We start from the raw sequence: 18,590 nt of genomic DNA, 5'->3' as shown, positions 1-18,590 counted from the left end.
ATATACTTATATATATGTGTATATATAAACGTTTTTACATACACATATATATAAATGTTTATGCCTTTAGACTCAGCTGCAACACTAACTCTTTCCTGAGTCTCCAGCCTGCCAGACTGTCCTGTAGATTCTGGAATTGCCATCTCCCACAACCACATGAACCAGGTACTTAAAATAAATCTCTCCCTTTCTCATATATATATAATTTAGGTATATATAAGTGTATATATAAGTGTGTATATATATATATAAGTGTATATATAAGTGTATATATATATATATAAGTGTATATATAAGTTTATATATAAACTTATATATATATATACTTATATATAAACATATATATATAACTTAGGTATATATAAGTGTATATATAAGTGTGTATATATATATATAAGTGTATATATAAGTGTATATATATATATATAAGTGTATATATAAGTTTATATATACACTTATATATATATATATATACTTATATACATGTATTCCAAAATGTTTAACGTGGTTATTTCTGGGTAGTATAATTACAGATGGTTTTTAATCAATTAATTAATTATTATTATTTTTAAAATATGGAATGCTTCACAAATTTGCGTAATCATTCTTGCCCAGGGGCCATGCTAATCTTCTCCGTATTGTTCCAATTTTGGTCTGTGTGCTGCCAAAGCGAGCACTGGATAGTTTTTTAAAAGTCTTTTTTTTTTTCCTACAATAAAAATGTTTTGTTCACATAAAAAAGGCAAAATGTTCTCAGAATTTGAACCTCCACTCAGATCGGGGAGTAATGGAATTTCCTAATTGAGTCTCCCCCCCCAATGCAGGTCTCATTTACCTCCCGTTACGTTAGGGTTTTTGGCTTCAACCTTTACTGCTTCAAACTGAGTGCCCAGTCCACTAAAACCTTCATTTTGGTTGAATGTTTTCATATGAACTGTCCTTGCTTTACTTGTTTGGTTCATTCTTTATCGCAGGAGATGTGACCCTCATCTCCGGCCACAGTTCGATCGAATCAGAAGTCAGAGAGTGCAGCTGCTTCCGGATTGGTGAAGCCCTCCTTCCTTCCTCGGCAGGATCCTTTGGGAGAAAACTGCTAGAACTTCACATCTGAGAACTTGCTGTCCCTTTGGAGCCCCTCAGGTAATTCTCCTTGGAACATTTTACGATCTGACTTCTGGAAATCTGTAAAAATTACGTCTGGCCATCTTCCTTCAACATTCTGGCAAGTGAACTTGTTAGTGGGGCAAACATTTGCTAGGTGCTCTGCTTCCAGCAGAAGGAGCTGATGTCCTGATGCGTGCGACCTCTGGCACAGCTGTATCCGGCCTTAGATTACTTTCACCATCTGAATTAAAAAAGCATCACCCACGTCCTCTGTTTATTTTAACATCTATTCTGTGCTCCTACTGGGTTTTATTTCCTGGTCGCTTCTTTTATCTGCATCCAAATGCTTCTTTTCCGAAGGGTTGTGATTTCCTTTTTGACATATACACTCCTGCTGAAAACTGTCATTAGATCTGCTTCCTCTGAGCAGTGGCATCCTTCCAGGGTCACCCATCAGTCGTGAGCTCCGTATAATCTATTTATTTTCTTGTGATAAAATTCATGTTCCCATTCTGGTCTTCTATAATATAGCACTTCCCAAACTAGGATTTTACTAAAATTAATGAAAATTTTTTGGGAAAAAAATCCCCCAAATTGATGTGTTTGGCAACAAGAAACGACATTTCCTCCCATCCCCCAAACGATCTTAGACTATCATCATCTTTTCATAGAAGACAAAAATTTAATCCTGAAAAGGTCAGAAAGGACTTAATTTCAGAATTTAATAATACTGAAAAAGTCTTATTTCATTATAGACCTGAAATCCTCTGTCAGGGACCATCTCCGGTCCACAGACCCATGTGGGAAACCACAGCTAGAATATACACTTTTGCAGTTCTATTTGGACACTTTTCCCCGTTCCTCCAAAAGTTCAGGAGGTCCATGATGCCCAGGTTTTGTCTTAGTTACTTTGCCATTTATCAGAGGCCCATAAAACTTCCGTCACAAGTCGCAAGCGGTCCCCCCAGTCCTGGTCTGGGACACAGCCTTCGTTGTCCGGTTGTCCTGCCTCGTGCTCTTTCTTTTCCAAAGTCACTCTTCGAACTGGGGAGATGAACACAGCACTGCAACCACAAGTCCTTCAGAGTCCTCCGCCGTAACTAGCATGTCCCAGGTTTCTTTTGCTTGCATAATTTGTTCTCATATGGATCCGCTAAAATACGAGGTCGCCAAATTGCAACAAGCTCTGTCTCAGGCCTCAGAACCCACTTGAGGAAGGAACTTCATCATTACCAAGGCCAGGTCTGGGCTCCTATCCCCTTACAGAGTTACCAACTAAGAGAATGGGGTCTCCTCCTCCTGGGGTGGGGGGAGGGCTGGGTGCCTCTGTGGGCTTCAATGAATCCTCCTTGGTACTCGACCTAAGGATGCATTATTCCTGTGAAAGTGTCAGGGTGGGATTGTCTTTTCTCCTCCACCGTTCTGAAGAGTGATATTTAGTAGGCTTGACACAAAGACTTTTCTAGCATAATAATGCTGAACTGATGCTATGAAAAACAGTCGACATTTACAGGAGAAAAGATGGTTTGTTTTGAGCTATTTCATCTGGATGGGGTTCAGTTCTGACCCTCAAAATCTCATGGTGGGGGTGGGGGGGTGGGGAGGAAGGCAGAGGAGGGAGGGATACCAGAGATAAAGGACCTTCTAGAGCCTATCCAAGAAGGACTCTGTATGAATTGAAAGGTCACTTGATGAGAGGAGTGATGTTTTTCACTGTTCATTAGACCTTGTGCTTGTTACCAGCGGGTAGGATTATTTTCTATCGGGTCATGACCTGTACCCGCAGTCACGGGCTGATCACGTGATAGAACGGAGAGGTATTCATCAAGATTTCACCATCTTTCTGGCAATGGAACCAGATGGCATTTTTAGCACGCATATTTTGGTGTCTATCCCAAGAACCAAGTTAAATTTAGCCCATTTCCTGACGGCCGCTGAATAGCGTAGGACTCCCCAGTCTTGGATTACTCACAGTCCTCTGTGTCTGTCTGCGGAATCGCTCCTTGCAAACTGCTAGGCCTTTGAGGAGCCCAAGTGTATAGGGTGCACTGGTCCCCCAAATCCTTAGAACCCACTGGGAAAGGTGTAGACGAGTGGTATATTCGGTATTTTTTTAGTCCCAGTCCTGACAACGTCAGGAATGACCCAGTCAGATGGAATGTGTGTGTGCACGGTGCGTGCACGCGTGCATCCATGTGTGTGGGCCTGGGTGTGTAAACAGGGTCCTCTGGGGGCCCTTCCTCAGACTCTCGGTGCGTGTGCTCCTGAGGAGTGGGTCTGCGTTGTGTCGGGTTTGGGAAAATCAGATCGGAGTGTTTTGCAGGTTCTCAAAGAGAAGTGGCTCTGGACTGAGCAGAAAATGGAACTTCCAGGGCTGTGGGCCGTCCTTCTCCGCACAGGGCCTCTGGGCCAAGTGTCAGAGACGGATCAGCGCCTGCACACAGCAGGCATCGGCGTCTCCGAGCGAATATGTTTAAATGCATATGTCACGGTTAGACTCCATCCAGATACACCGGATCAGACTCTGGGGGATACAGCCCAGGAATCTATACCCAAAAAAAGAAAAGTAGGGCAGGCTGTGTTGCTATGTGAGCAGGTTTGGTGACGACCGCCTCACTCGCTCAGTTCTCCGAGGGGGTAGTAGCATCCATGTTCACCTCAAGTCCTTTTGATTTTCTCTCCTGAGTGTTTCTTGCAGCTTTTTCCGTGTGTCCGCTAGCCACTGGCCAAGTGCAAGCTACCGGCCTCTCCGGCTTGGACCGCTGCAGTAGACTGAAGTTCCCCTGCAGCGACCGTCCCCCTCCAATCTGTACTCCACAGAGCAGCCAGGGTAGCCGGTCCTAGTCACAAATTTGATTCTGCCACCCTCCCCACTCCACCCTGACCCTCACTCCAGGTCTTTCTTTCCATTGCTTTTAGGGTGAGCACAACATTCTTCTGGAGGCAGGATGACCCAGGTCCCTACCCACCACGCCAGGGTGGCCCTTTTCAGTTGCAATTTTATATTGATTCACGTAATTAGGGGTGTGTCTCTGCAAGACCAGTGCGATGTCCCATGAAGGCAGTTTCCAGGCTTCTTCACTATCGTAGCCCTCGTGCTTGGCATTGGGTAAGCTCTAAACACCTGCCCTCGCCTCCACACAGCAGGGCTGGTCATCAAGCAATCGTCAGTCTCAAAGACACCCCGTCTTGGGACGTGCGTGTAATTCTACCCAGGAGTTCCATTCATTCATTCATGTCCTCATTCATTCATTCATTCCTCATGACAAGAGTAGGGTGACGTGCTGTCTGGAGCTGAGGAATTCTGCGCCCGGCCGGAGTCAGCCAGCACCCAGCAGGCACTGCTGCTCGTGATCTGAGCACGCTTCTGAGCACTTGGTGCACCTCGCTTCTCTGTGCTCAATCACAACAAACATTTATTGCCCATTACCGAGGTGCCCAGAGGTGCTTCTTGTCCTTAAGTAGCTTCTGGTCTGGGGAGGAAAGGCAGACATTGAACAAGTGACAAGTGCATCAGTCTTACAAGGAGGGAGCTGGGTACCCCCTGGAAACACAGCAGAGGGAGTCCAGGTCTAGTGTGGGAGGTCAGCGGGAAGCTTGCCTGAGTAAGGAACATCTGAGCTGAGATCTAGAGGAGGAGAAAGAGGCAGAACAGGCGGTAGGGGGGCACTTGGGTGGCGCAGCGGGTAAGCGTCTGCCTTCGGCTCAGGGTGTGATCCCGGCGCTCCGGGATCGAGCCCCGCGTCAGGCTCCTCCGCTATGAGCCTGCTTCTTCCTCTCCCACTCCCCCTGCTTGTGTTCCCTCTCTCGCTGGCTGTCTCTATCTCTGTCAAATAAATAAAATCTTAAAAAAAAAAAAAAGAACGGGCGGTAGGAACAGTCCAGATGCAGACCCCTGTGGAGTGAACTTTGGAGGATGGGGCTATTTAATGGGCAGTGGGGAGCACCCACTTCTCCCTAATTCTCTTCCTGTGCCCTGGGGCTTGGCTGACACAGCCTGTGCTGACCTGGGCAAATGTTACGCTGAACAGGAGAGGGCTGGCGTGGAAGCAGGTACCTGTCTGGCCCCCTTCTCTGACTCAGGCACCACCCAGCACTCTTGTCAGAGTGACATCAAACATCACGGCCACCAGTTTTTACTATTTCTTTATTAATATAGAAAAGGAGCCCAAGGCAGCTGGACCAGTAGTACAAAGCACCAGGAGTTAATACTATTCTGGTGAAAGGGTTGGTTTTACAAAACTCAAGGGACAGACAGAAGCTGCCCTGGTTCTGGGGCCAGGCCCAGCCCACCGCCCAGAACCTCAGAGCAGCACCTGGAACCAGCCCCGGGAGACAGTGACAGGTAGGTCGGGGGCGGGATGAGCTGAAGACCACGGGACAGATGGCAGGGACAGAGGGCCAGGCAGTGAGAACCATCCTGTGGCTGATGAGGACAGGGAACTGCTGGCTTGAGGCTGTCATCGGACCATGGGCAGGGCAGAAAAACCCCGCGGATACTAGTGGGAACAGGGAATCCAGACACAGCCCTGGGGTTGAAGGGCCTTTCCCTTCTCTCTCCACCAGGGGCCACTTTTGCTCTATCCTACAGGTGGGGCTTCAGGGCCCAAGGCACAGAGGGAGGCCAAGAGGCCTCCCAATTGGGAGGATGGGGGGCAGGGAAGGAAGCACTTGAGTGTCCCCCCCTTAGCCAGGGCTGAGACACAGGGCCGACAACAGCACCCCTGCGCACTGGGGCTGGAATGCGGGACAGGGAAGGGCTTACCCTTGGCCAGTGACCAGGACCAGCCCCATGGCAGTAGTGCCTGCCTTGAACTTTAGCAAAATGGAGTCTGCAATGCGTACTGGGTGTCAGCAGACCTGGGTTCTAGCCTTAGCTCTCCTGGAGCAGAGCTATGACACCATGGGCCAGCCATGTCCTGCCCTGGCCTGTTCCTTATCCGTTAATGAGGGCTCTGGATAGGACTTCTAGGTCGGGGGAGGGACTCCCCAGGTCAAGGGCGCTCCACGGCCTGCTGTTGGTAGTTAAGGAGTTAGTAGTTAGTTGGTAGTTAGCTCCCAACCAGACTCTGGACAAAACTGGCATGGAAATGGAGGCTGGGGGGGTGATGGAAGGGGATGCTTTTGCTTGGAACCTACCCCCACAAATACTCCAGAGCTGGGAAAGGCTGCCGGGAGCCTCTCCTCTGCCCAGGGGAAGAGGCCGCCCTCCCTCTGGCACAGGGAGGGGACGTGGCTCGGTGCGATCCCTTCACAACGACCACCTGGGTAACACTTGGCATGGAGAGAATGGGTGGCACTAGGCAACCCTTTATGTTCTTCTCCGGGCTGGGGTGCTCAAGGCCTCGTGCGGCTGCGGGCTCCAACCCTTCTCCTGGGCTCAGGAGTGCTCTTTTTCACTGTCGTCCTGCCCTGGGGACAGCCCAAGACTGCCTGGCTGGCACATGTTAGTCGGTGAGGAAAGGACACAGGGGCGAGTAAGCTGACAGGGAGGCGAGAGCGACTCTCTGGCTTTCTCCTCTTCCTCTGGGACGGCAGCTCAGTCAACTGAGTCACAGATCTCTTCCACCACAGAATTGAAGATGTGTGGCTGGTCTGCATAGACGTGGTGTGAAGCGCCCTCAATCTCCTGCAGACAGAGGAGGAACCCGCCGGCGGTGGGAAGGCCCTTTATTCCGAGCACTGGGAAGCTGGCACTCCCCCCCCCCCCCCCCCCGTAAACCTGCTGGCCCATCACCAAGAGCACTTATCAGAAACAACGGTCCACCTTTCTCCTAGAATTTCGGCACTTTCCTGTGGGGGTCAATGAATCCCGATGCCCCATTCTTGTTCTCCTCTGGCTGTTCACTGTACTCCCTTAAGTCCTGGCCCCACTGCCATCTGCTCATTTCATCCACGGGTCTGCTAAGCCAGGGCCCATAGGTGGCCCCCAGCCTAATTAAGCATACTCATTAGCAAATGAGGGGGGAAAGGGCTAAGAAAATGGGAGGGGAGAGGAGGATGGTAGAAAGGCTTCATGGCAGCCTCTACCACTTGCTCTACTGTTCACGGCTCTGGTTTGGGGTGACACAGGGGGTCCGGCGTGGAGGCACGCCGTCCCTGTCTGACTACCGAAGAAGAACCTGTCATTCAGCTGAACTGGACTCTACAGAAAGGAGACCCCCCCCTACTTACAGGATCATGGAGTCAACCCTTTCAAATCCACTGCACGATTTGAATCCGCCCGCTCCTCCTTCCCCCCGACTCCTCGCTCACCCGTCTCCACCCCAAGGCTCCTCTGTACCCAGAGTTCCTTGCCGTGGGCTGGCATTCAGCACACGCTTCCACCTCAGTCCTGCTCCTTGGCTGGCCAACATACCATGTCTCGGACGTAGGAATCGGGCCGCTGCATCTTTACTTTCTTCCCCGTGCTCGTATCTATCCAAGTGTTGGCCCCGTAGATCATGGTGATGGGCACATCCTTGCGAATCAAGTGAATCCGCTCCAACATGGGGCGCCGTGCCCAGCCGAAGGACTCCATCATGGCTTTGAATGCCGTCTCCCCACTGCAGGAGCAAAACACGGTGAGGCCGCGCACAGAATAAACGCCGCCATCTGGTGTCAGCGTGCTGGGCTCTTCAGAGGCTAGGGCGGCACCCCTGTCACATGTGTATTCCTCTCAGGACCCTGCACCCGGCTCGGGAAATACTCGGAGGAGGAGACAGGTCCGAAGCTGTGGAGGCCTCCCAGCACAGGAGACAATTGGGGCCCACTTGGGAAGCCTCCTGATGCTGACCCAAAGAAGCTGTTGCCCAAAGAAGCAATGGGTTTATTCAACAGGTGTTCACAGATCATGCCCTGGGCCAAGTGTGGGGACATCTGAGTCACACGGAGGTGGTGCCGGCTGTCCTGGTGCTCACAACTATCTCACACTTTGGGGAGGCAGGGATTAAGTAGCTGATTGAAAGAAAGAAAGAAAGAAAGAAAGAAAGAAAGAAAGAAAGAAAGAAAAGAAAGAAAGAAGAAAGGAAGAAAGAAGGAAAGAAAGAAAGGAAGGAAGGAAGAAAGAAAGAAAAAGGAAGGAAGGAAGGAAGGAAGGAAGGAAGGAAGGAAGGAAGGGAGGAAGGAAGGAAGGAAGGAAGGGGCGCCTGGGCGGCTCTGTCGGTTGGGCGTCCAACTTTTGGTTTCAGATCAGGTCGTGATCTCGGGGTCCTAGGATCAAGCCCAGTGCTGGGCTCCGTGCTCAGCGGGGAGTCTGCTTGAGATTCTCCCCCTCTTCCCTTCCCACTTGTGCCCTTTCTCTAAAATAAATAAATTTTTCAAGAAATAAATAGCTAATCATATGATTATATAACTTCAGACTTCTCAGGAATTATGAAAGGGTGGTGAACAGACAAGGGGGCTTAGCTGGCTGAGGGTGGAGGAGAGGGGCCAGCGGCTCACGTGAGGGGCGCTGTGAAGAGCAAACGTGAGAGCAGTGCCAAGGGCTTCCTCAAGAGACTCTGGAATGACACACGGGTCTTGTGAGGACCCCGGGGGAGCTGTACTACATGAGAAGCCAGGCCCATCGAACCTACTTTGCTCCCTGGCCATTTCCTTAGGCAGGACTGACTGAGAAAGCAGCATGAGGGTCTGCAAGGCTGGGACGAAAGCCAGCCTTCTGGGCTGTCTGCAGCTCTTGCGGGAGGCAGGAGGTGGCGAGGTTCGGGAGACCACAGCCTATCGGGCCCAGCCTGTTCGGATATTGTATCCCAGCCTCCTGTATTGTACCTCTGGGATGAAGACAAGCCTGAGTTCTGCACAGGCCACCAGACACAGAGTTCTTCCTTAAGACACAGCAGCATGGTGGATAATTATGGCCTCCGGAGTCAGAGAGATGTGAATTCAAACCCTGCCTGTTTTCTTAGCAAGCATGTAACCAGAATACACTCTAATTTTTTTTACCTACAAACTGCAGAATTATATCCTCTTTATTCTTTCACTGAGTAAAATGAAAATATGTATAAGGCCCCTAAGATGAGGTGAAGCAAAGTAGGTAATGCCCAGATATTCTCCCCTGGCCACATTTCATGTTTTCTAAGGGATGGGTAAGAGTTACCGTGAGCGTGTCAGGGTTACAACTCAGAAACACTCACACGGTTATAAAACTGAGTGATGGCATTGCGAGGAGAGGGCCGATGATCACTGATATCATCTCTGCTTCCCCCAGCACAGGAACGAGTTGCACGATTATACATTCTGAGGCTGAGGTCAGGAGGCCATTCATTCCACACAACTAGGTCTGGGACCGGGGAAAGTTCTGAGCAGGGAGCTGGGGTTGGGTCTCAAGTGGGTATGAGACTGGCACCGAGCCCAGTGGGGCCTGAGAGAGGGGTCGAGAGCAGGAAACAGGGGGCTACCTGATTTGACTGCTGAGCTGGGTCTCAATACCGCCGCTTAAGCGGGGCCCTTCAATTAGCAGAGCTCGTGCAGAATGCTGGAGAGACAGTTCCCACGCTGCCCCGAAGCTGGCTGGGCTGCGTGTGAGGCTAGTGCCCAGACGGCACTGCGGGAATGCAGCCCCCCGCCGTCTTCACAGCTTTGGGCTCACCACGGGTGACCTGGACAGGCCTGGACTGAGGTGGGGCCGTGCGGCTGCTCCAGTGACCTTGACTTCCCCCAGATGCCTCACAGCAGGCTGGGTGAGGCTTCCACGGAGGCGTGTCACCAACCTGGCCTCCCGTATCAGCCGCACCCAGGGCACTGCCTGCTGGGAAGATTAGGGAAGATTACCACCCTCTCAGCCACCAAGACTGCAGATCATCAGGTGTGGGGGGCCTGCTGTGTGAACGGTCATAGATAGAAACATCTCAAGATTTGGAGGACACCCCAAAATGTCCAAAAGGGTGTGGAAGGAATTCCTGTCCCAACAGTACGTATTTCAAGGTGCACAGAATTAAATTTTAAAATGCATACGCTTTCCATCTGCAGTTCTACTTGTGGGAAGGTATTCTAGATATAGTCGTGTGTGTGTGTGGACGTGTGTGTGCGTGTGTGAAGGAAGATGTGCAAAGAGGTTCTCTGAAGCAATGTCACATAACATCTCAGAATGGAAATAGCAAGGAAATTTGGGGAACTTCAGGCTGGGATGGAGAAGACTTTTTTTCCTGACTTTTAAAAAAATACCATATTCCTATCACTTTTTCAGTTAAAAAAAACAACAGAACTTTTAAAAGGTTTTCTAGACTCTTGCCTGTCAGGCTAACTGCCTATCTTCAGGGAAGAATTAAGAGTCTTCCTCTAGAGATGGGCAGCATGTTTAAGCAACCTATTGTCTTCTCCATTCCTTCGTGCCTCTCCCTGGGGAGGTCTCTGGAAATAATCGAGCCTGCTAGTGCCCGTGTTTCCCTAACTGAATGAGAGCTTTGTGCAAGAAGAAATACAGCAGAGAACGGTCCTGGGACAGCTCTGGAGTGTTTCCAGCAGCTGGAGTTTTGTCTCCAAACGCGTGCACCGCGAGCTGGCTCTGGGAGCTGCCCTCACCTGGGATTCTGCGCATTGCAGTGGTAGATATACTCAGATATAGTATCGTCTTCAAAGAAGTCTGCAAACTTGCGCTTGAAGTCCGGCCGGAATCGCTGAACCAGGCCAGGCCCTGGGAGGGGAGAGAAAAACATGGGAGTGGCCAGTCTGGGGGGCAGGGGTGTGGTGTGCAGGAAGACCCCTCCTGCACGTGCATGTTTGAACAACTTAAACCAAACGTTATTTCTCTAGGGGTTTGTGCACTCTGTACATTTAACTTTATAGTGGCAGACAGAGTGTGTGAGCTGTCGGGGAAGCCCCAGATGACTGCAAGTCCGAGTCAGCTGGTTACCAAAGAATGTAGACAGTCCCATGGAACCAGCTTAGCTTCAGCTCAATCGAGTCCCAAGTTCTGTCCTTCCAAGGATCTCAAGCCCTGTAAGAGTTCCTGGCTGAGGGGTGCCTGGGTGGCTCAGTCAGCTGGGCGTCTGACTTTTACCTCTAGATTTCGGCTCGGGTCCTGATCTCAGGGTTGTGGGACTGGCCCTGCGTCAGGCTCTGTGCTTAGTGGGAGTGCTTGTGGCCCCCAACCCCCTGCTTGCTCATACTCTCTCTCTCAAATAAATAAATAAAATCTTTAAAAAAAAAAAAGGTTCATGGCTGACATGCTTTTCTTTTATGGTCTGAGCTATGTTCTTTCTCCCTGAGACCCTTAGGACCCTTAGGGCTTTTTTTTTTTTATTATTTTTTTTAAGTAATCTCTGCACCTGATGTGGGGTTTGAACTCACAACCCCGAGATCAAGATTTGCATGCTCTACCGACTGAATCAGCCAGGCACCCTGAGACCCTTAGGGCCTTTTACTCTTCTGAAGGTAACAGATGAAGCCAGACTACCTGCCAAGAGTCCTCTCATGTCCAGGCCTGTAACAGAATCCGAGTGGAGAGGTGAACTTAACTCTGGCATCTCAGACTTGGGCCGCTGTCTTGAGCAATCTGTTCCCCTCACCTTCCTTTACAGCACGCACCCAAGCAGGGGGGCACCCGAAACAGCCTAGAAACTGGGCCTAATGGTCAACTTCTGATCTCTCTCCTGGTCTTCTCTGTGTGTGCGAGGATCAAGCTGTGAGAGGGAGGCACAGCCGGGATCCCCTGGGCCCTGGCCTCCCCCCACGGCTGCCAGCCAGCTGCTCCACCATGCTGGCTCTGAGGCCCACGCACGGATCGGGCCAGATACAAGTCCGGAGAAGGGGAGAGCAGTCAGAGCAGGGCTTCTCCCTGGAAAAGGACTAGAGAGGGCGGCTGGAGTCCACAGCACTGGGAACTCTAAGAAGGTCAGCTCTCTGATCTTTTACTCTTCTTTCGTACCTTCGTGCCTTGATAACCTCCCTTTCTTCCCAAACCTCTACCTTCTACTCAAATCCTCAGTTTTCCTCCAGAGTCATTCTGTGTCTCTTGAAGGGCCTTGAGAGACAACTCTTATTCAGCCATCGGTAATTAACTTGTAACAACTGGCGGCTGAATATCACTACGTCTACATAAGCCGTCATTACAGGCTACGAGGTCACCAGTCTTTTCTACAGAGGGCATCTGCTTTTTACTGCAGCAGATTAAAAAGCACCCCTTCCCAGAAAGGAAGAGTGCTGGCAGCACGGGGTCAGAAGGCCGAGACCTACTCGTTTTACTTATTCTGGCTGGCTCCGCCACCTTCCTTTCCTTCCCTCCCTTCCAGAATTTGCTGACAGCTCCTACGTGGCCAAGATACAATAGCTCATTGGAGTAGGGCACGGTTTAGAGGGGCCTGCCTGCCACTCTGGGTTCTGTTGGAGGCTGTGGCTCCCGCAGGTGCTCAGTGAGCTGCAGAGACGGGATCTGATGGGGGGGCATGCTTAATCACCAACAGGTTGCCATAAACTCACACACGTAGCCTAAGAACTCAGCAGAGCTCACTTCGTGGCCCCTTTCTCTCTCTCTCTGGGGGTCTAGCCAAGGCAGAGAGGAGTAGTTCTGCTCCATTTGTCCCGGCATAGGAAAGCTCTTTGCATGTGGATGAAGGAAAAAAAAGAAGCTTCTGAAACTGCAGACAAAGAGATCTGGTCCAGATTAAGAGCTTTAAATAACAACGCTAGGCCTATTTCCACTTCTCGTGGACAAGCGGGCATAGTGGGAGTCTAGATACAGCGGGGCTTCTAGAATGGGATGGCCTTGGTTTAAGGAGATGGTTTCTTTATCTGCAGGCTACTCACCCCAGGGCCCAGCTACTCGGAGAACAGCCAGTGGATTGGAACGCCCTAGGACTGACACCACAGCCTTGAACCAGGTTGGGGGTGCACGGATCTCACTGGGGTCAGTCGGTCGAAGAGGAAAGCCCCATGGGTCCACCAGGATGAGGTGTTTAACTCTAAAGGAAGAAAAAGGAAAAGACAAGTTGTATGTGCTTGGAAGAACCATAGCCCTTAACTTGCCCAGGAAGAAGAAAACCATTGGGCACTAATATTGTAAGGTTCCCGGTGGGACAAGGAATTAGGTCACGAGCCAGAGAAGCGACTCCTCCTTACCTTTCAGGGTACTTGATAGAGTAAGAGGTGGCCAGGAATCCTCCCAAACTATGCCCCAGGAGGATCATACTGGGGATGCCCATGGTCTCCCGCCATGTCTCTATGGATGTCACAAACTCGTCCTCGGCCCCCTCGGGGTCCCTGGGGAACGTTGGCCTCGAGCTCCGCCCAAAGCCAAGCAGATCGAAGGTGTGCAAGGTGCGGCGGGCGCTCAGGGAATCCATGTTGAGGATCCACAGGCCCACGCCGCCCCCGAAGCCGTGCACCATCACCAGGGGGGTGCGATCCCTCAGCTCCGGGCTCACGGTGACCGTCCAGATCTTGTTCTGGTTTGGGAGGGACACATATCGGGCCAGGAACTTGTTCTGGAGGCCTGGGGAGAGGGGAACGCAGGGCAGAGCAAGAAGACTGTTTTCTGACAGCACTGTCATGCGTCCTTCAGCTTCCTCTCTCCATTGCCAAACCCGTCCCAACTGTCCTCACCGCCTTCCTTTCACAACCCTCTGACCACATGCCCTAAGAGATCAACTCCAAGCACACTTTGTGGGCCATCTAGTCTCTAGGTAACTAGAGGGGCCATCTTACTCCTCCAGATTGTGTGTCTGCCTCCCTTTGGGCCCAGCGTGGCAGTGACTACACTGGCCTCACAGAGCTCCTGCATCCAATGCTCTTGTACCTGTGTGAGCTTGGGGCTGGACAGAGGGACGGATGCAGCCTCCCTGGGGGTGTCTGGCGGGGGCAGCTTCTGACTGGAGCTGAGGCAGGTGGAGGGGGTGATGGGTATGGACTGAGCCACAAGCTTATTCCTCTTAGAGACAGGCAGTGGGCAGTGCTTGCTCTGGGGCCTAATGGTCACGTGACAGAGCGGCTTGGGGGAAGTTGCCTGGATCCCGGGAGGAGGCTGTTCTGCAGCTGTGCTTATTCAGGCTCCCAGGAAGATAGGGTACCCACGGCTGGGGCTGTGGGTGCAGGGCAGGGAGGATCTAAGGGAAATATGGGCAGACGCAGCTGAAGGGTCTTGTTTGAGCCTGTGGCTGCTGCCGATGATGGGATGCCCTGCCCCAACATGATACTGCCCAAGAGAGCTGGTCTGTGGGAATCCCAAACTACTGTAGTGACCACGTAAGTGGTGGGCCTAACTGGATGGAATGCAGCATAGCAATATTAGAGAATACAGGACCGCTGCTGGGCCTCAGGTGGAAGGGTGGTAAATCTGAGAAGTGCTTATGTGTTTGGAAGAAGAGGGAGGGAGAGAAGGAAGAGGGAGGAATGGGGGAGAAGGAAGGAGAGAAAGAGAATGTGTAGGGGTGTGTGTGTGTGTGTGTGTGTGTGTGTGTGTGTGTGTTGATAGTTGGTATAGGGTTTGAAATGAAGTTGTGGGATGTGTCAGGAACTAGCATGGCGGATAGGGAGGGAGATGTCGAGAAACCACTATCGTAAAATATGGTGTCCCCTGTGCAAATCTCTTCTCTCAAATCACTGACATCCTTTCCGTCCCCCCAAGCACTGTGAGTCAGGAATCAGTGGGCTCTGTGTAGCAGCCTTTGGGGAGATCCTGTATCCTCCTTGGGCCTCCCGATAGAGGTGGGATCAGCTATCCCTCCTACTTACACTGGAGGATCCTGGCTTCCACATTCTTCAGGTGGGACATGGAAGTGGGGCGCCAAGCTGGCAGCCAGCTACTCAGCCAGCCTTGAGGCCTGGGACAAAGAAACACAGTGACACCCATTGGCAACATTGATGCTCCCAGCCTTGCTGACAGTTACAAAGTTATCAGGGTGTTTCCCAGGCTCAGGAGACCCATGATGGCAGTCAGCAATTCCCTGCTGCCCGAGAGACTGTTACTCCTCCCCAGCAAATGGCTATTAACAACATGCTCTTTGTTTCAACAGATACTCGGGGCACCATGTGAATCCCACTTTACAGTTTGCAAAGCTCTTTCACATGTATCATCTCATTTGGGCTTTATAACTTTCCCTTTGTTACTGGTTATCATAATGGTTCAAGATCACAAGGGGAAAAAAGCCAACTATTAACTAATATTTCAGTTATCTTTATCTTGTGCCATGCCCAGGACTGTATGTTCCTTTAGGGTAGGACACATTCCCATGCCACCTGCCCTCCTGGCAGGGCCTTGGGGTTTGTTTGTGTCCTCTTCCAAGCTCCTGGAAGTACAGAGTGGGGTCAGTGCCCAGATGGGCTGTCAGGCAATCAATCAGTCTAGTCTGGAACAACAAAATGCGACAGGAAGGGAGCAGGAGGCAGGAGACCTGGGTTCAAGTCCTGTTGGGATTGCCTTGCCAGGTTGCCTCTGGCCTCGTTTTCCAGATTACACAATGTGTACAAAGCTCACATATATCCTCACCTCCAATGGCGCGAAGTAAAATGATGATAAGCTATCCTGCTCTCTCCTTTATTCCCAAGAAAATGTAAGGGTGCAGGGTAGAGGTTGAAAGCACCAGTTTTGTGGCAGTGGGGGCGGGGGGGGGGACCCTCTGGTTCTGCATCACACTATCATCATTTACAAGCAGAATGGCTTGGCCTGGTAAATAACTGATCTTCAAGCATCTAGATATGTAAGGGACCTCAAAAGGTGCCTAGGACAAATCAGATGCTGAGTGAGTTTATTATTCTTTTTCCATCGTATATGATATTTTTCCTTTCTTGAACTCTGCCTGAATGAAGGGGATTACAGGATGGATACCACCGGCTACTGGGAGGGTCTGAGAACATCGGCATAGTCAGGCAGGGGCGCTCTGTGGGGGAATGAGGGAAACCATTACTGATCCCTCTTGCCACACACTGGACATCCCGATACGTCATTTGAAGCACAGGATTTTAGATTAGGATGGTACCTTAGGATTCATCTGGTCCAGCCTCTTTATTTCACAGATGAGGAAACTGATGCCCAAGGAGGCCAACTGGCCAGTTAGAAAAAGCAGCAGAACTAGAGCCCACATCTCAAATCCGGGTTTCTGTACCCTTTCTGTGGAAGTTCCAGCCTCAGCTTTTTCTTTTTCCAAGGAGAATTATTTAAAAAATTTATTTATTGATTTACTTATTTTTAGGTAGTATCTACACCCAGCATGGGGCTCAAACTCACAACCTTGTGATCAAAAGTCACATGCCCGGGGCGCCTGGGTGGCTCAGTTGGTTAAGCGTCTGCCATGGGCTCAGGTCATGATCCCAGGGTCCTGGGACTGAGTCCCCGTCGGGCTCCCTGCTCATCAGGGAGTTGGCTTCTCTCCTTCCCTCTGCCCATCCCTCTGCTCACACTATCTCTCTCTAATAAATAAATAAAATCTTGGGGGAAAAAAAAAAGTCACGTGCTCTACCGACTAAGCTAGCCAGGTGCCCCCAGCCTCGGCTTTTCAAACTCACAGTATATAACCACACTTTCATACTCTTTTTTTCTCAAAGGAAGTGCAAAATAAACCAGAAGGCCAGAGTTCTAATCCTGACACTGCCACTTACCAGCAGTGTGACTCTGGGCACATTACTTAGCCTCTCTGTGTCAATTTCCTCATCTTTAAGAGAAAGATAATAACAATAACTACTTCATAGGGTTTATATAAAGATTAAATGAGTTCATGCCCCTAACGCCTAGCATAAGATAAACTCCCAGCAAATGTTCTTTTCCCCCAGCTTAGTCATAAGCTGCCTACATTCATTCAACTCTTCGATGACTGCAAGAAATCCTGAGGTTGCAGCTGAGAGGGGTGTATCAGTGACTTCATACAGATGAGAGCTGCCATTCGCAATCAATCCAATTGTATGGAGACTCTCAACCCTTTTAATACTCTACTGGAACTCCTTACTGTAGGCTTGAAGCAAGGGCACCAAGACCGCAGAATTTCGCCAGTCTTAAGAGACACACTTTCTCTCTATATCAGAGACTGTGACAAGTCAGACCACGACAGGTGGACCCCACCTTGCCTTGTACCTGCCCAAAGCAGCACTGGGGAGATATGCCCGACGTCAACAGCACCATGGGCTGCTCAGCAGATATTCTTCAGGGAGGAGCTTTACTTTGCCTCTCTTCACCAGAAATGTTACAGCGAAAGCACTGGAAATAGTCCCTGGCACAGTGCATCTACTCATTACTATTGGGGAGGTGAGGGCTAGGGTGGGAAATTGAGGCAAAGAAGCCACTCAGCCATGAACTTAGCTTGACCAGAGTGGTCTCTTCCCTCTAGAGAGCTTTCATCTTGGGGGCGGGTGAGGCAGAAGAGGGTTCTGTGCGTTGGGTCAGAAGCCTGTTCTGGACCTCTGTGATTTGGGCAATCTCCTCTAACTTTCATGAGCACTGGCTTCTTCATCTGTGAAAAGGAGCTGAACTACCCGTATCCCTGCTAATCTGTTTCCCTAAGTCATTGCGGCCACTGTAAATTTCCTTTGGGGAAGGTCATCTTTAGAAAGTAAAACTCTTCCTGAGCAGTTCCTTCAAGCCCAGAAAGCTATTATGGCCATAAAGTTAATTAGTGTTGCAAGTTGCCAGTTCTGCAGCTCTGAAGAGCAGGAACACGGGATCCAGGAAAGGGCCTGTTCTGCTGAAACCAAGGCTTGGCTGGGAGCTGAGTCATTCTTCTGGAAGCAACTTTTCCTTGCTTTCATCAGACTGCGAATGGCTAGTCACACCACCTACAGGTGGCATCCCAATCCTGATGCCCTTGTGACAGTGGTAACAAATCCCGGAAACTGTAATTCTGAAACCACAGCATCAAGGATCTTGGGATGATTAAAAACGTTATCAACTAGGCTCGCAGGCGGCTAAGTGTCTCAGTGGCCGAGAGCTAAAGAAACTTGCGAGCCCATTACTCCAGACAACCCCAGCGCGGGAGCCCTCTCTCTCTTCTTCCCATGCCCTCTCCCTGCCTGGCTAGGAGAGGCCCTTCCCGCCCCCGCGACCATGGTCCTGGGGCAAATCTCGACGAGCAGACCTGACTGTGGACTGCTACCCGCGCGCCCGCATCCCACGAGCTGCCTCGGGGGCTCTGGGCCATCACCACGAAGTCTAACCTCTTCGTACCGCGACCAGAGGAGCGAGGAGCGATCGCGAAGACTGCGGTGGCAAGTCAGAGTCACTCAAGCTGTAGGCAAGCTTATCTACCATCGCTTCCCGAGCTCTGCTGCCGCCTCTTCTGGGCAAAAGCAAAGCAAGCAAACGCACCCCCCGGCCCTCCCATGAAGCCGACCTGAAAAAGGAAAGGCGGGAAGGTGTCTACAACTGTTCCTCAGTCACCGACAGTCCCGGGATCATGGCCCAGAGAGAAAGAGAAGAAGAGAAAGACACAGGATTAACTCACGGTTGCTCCAGATCATCAGCCATAGTAAACAAGCCCTGCCGGGTCGAGCTGAGCCAGCCCATCCCTCCGCCTGACGCCAGCACCAGCTGACCCAGAACAGGGTCGGATAACAAAGGGGGCGTGGCCAGGCCGCGGGGCGCAGGC

General features: G+C 50.8%; 1 protein-coding gene and 1 non-coding gene across 5 annotated transcripts; both read right to left on the bottom strand.

Moving 5' to 3' along the window:
• Nucleotides 1-569: 569 nt before the first annotated feature.
• On the bottom strand, nt 570-677 carry LOC121100326. Its single transcript, XR_005832079.1, has one exon. It is a non-coding gene; the product is annotated as a U6 spliceosomal RNA (small nuclear RNA).
• A 4,557-nt stretch (nt 678-5,234) lies between these two features.
• ABHD4 (abhydrolase domain containing 4, N-acyl phospholipase B) lies at nt 5,235-18,590 on the bottom strand. Of its 4 annotated transcripts, none has more exons than XM_008710519.2 (7): nt 18,447-18,590; nt 14,752-14,840; nt 13,141-13,513; nt 12,829-12,983; nt 10,606-10,717; nt 7,463-7,649; nt 5,235-6,733 (listed from the first exon to the last, which is right to left on the bottom strand). In XM_008710519.2, exons 1-7 carry the CDS (start codon nt 18,506-18,508, stop codon nt 6,644-6,646), a joined length of 1,068 nt encoding a protein of 355 aa, XP_008708741.1. In that variant the 5' UTR covers nt 18,509-18,590; the 3' UTR covers nt 5,235-6,643. The 4 variants fall into 4 exon arrangements, with proteins under 4 accessions (XP_008708741.1, XP_008708743.1, XP_008708742.1 ...); XM_008710521.2 differs by having other exon boundaries at nt 13,141-13,466; nt 18,447-18,589; XM_008710520.2 differs by lacking the exon at nt 18,447-18,590 and adding an exon at nt 17,084-17,102.

This window comes from Ursus maritimus, unplaced genomic scaffold, assembly GCF_017311325.1.
Source record: "Ursus maritimus isolate PB19 unplaced genomic scaffold, ASM1731132v1 scaffold_36, whole genome shotgun sequence".
NCBI lineage: Eukaryota > Metazoa > Chordata > Mammalia > Carnivora > Ursidae > Ursus > Ursus maritimus.
The sequence above is the reverse complement of the archived record's forward strand: the minus strand, read 5'-3'. Positions and strand labels throughout refer to the sequence as shown.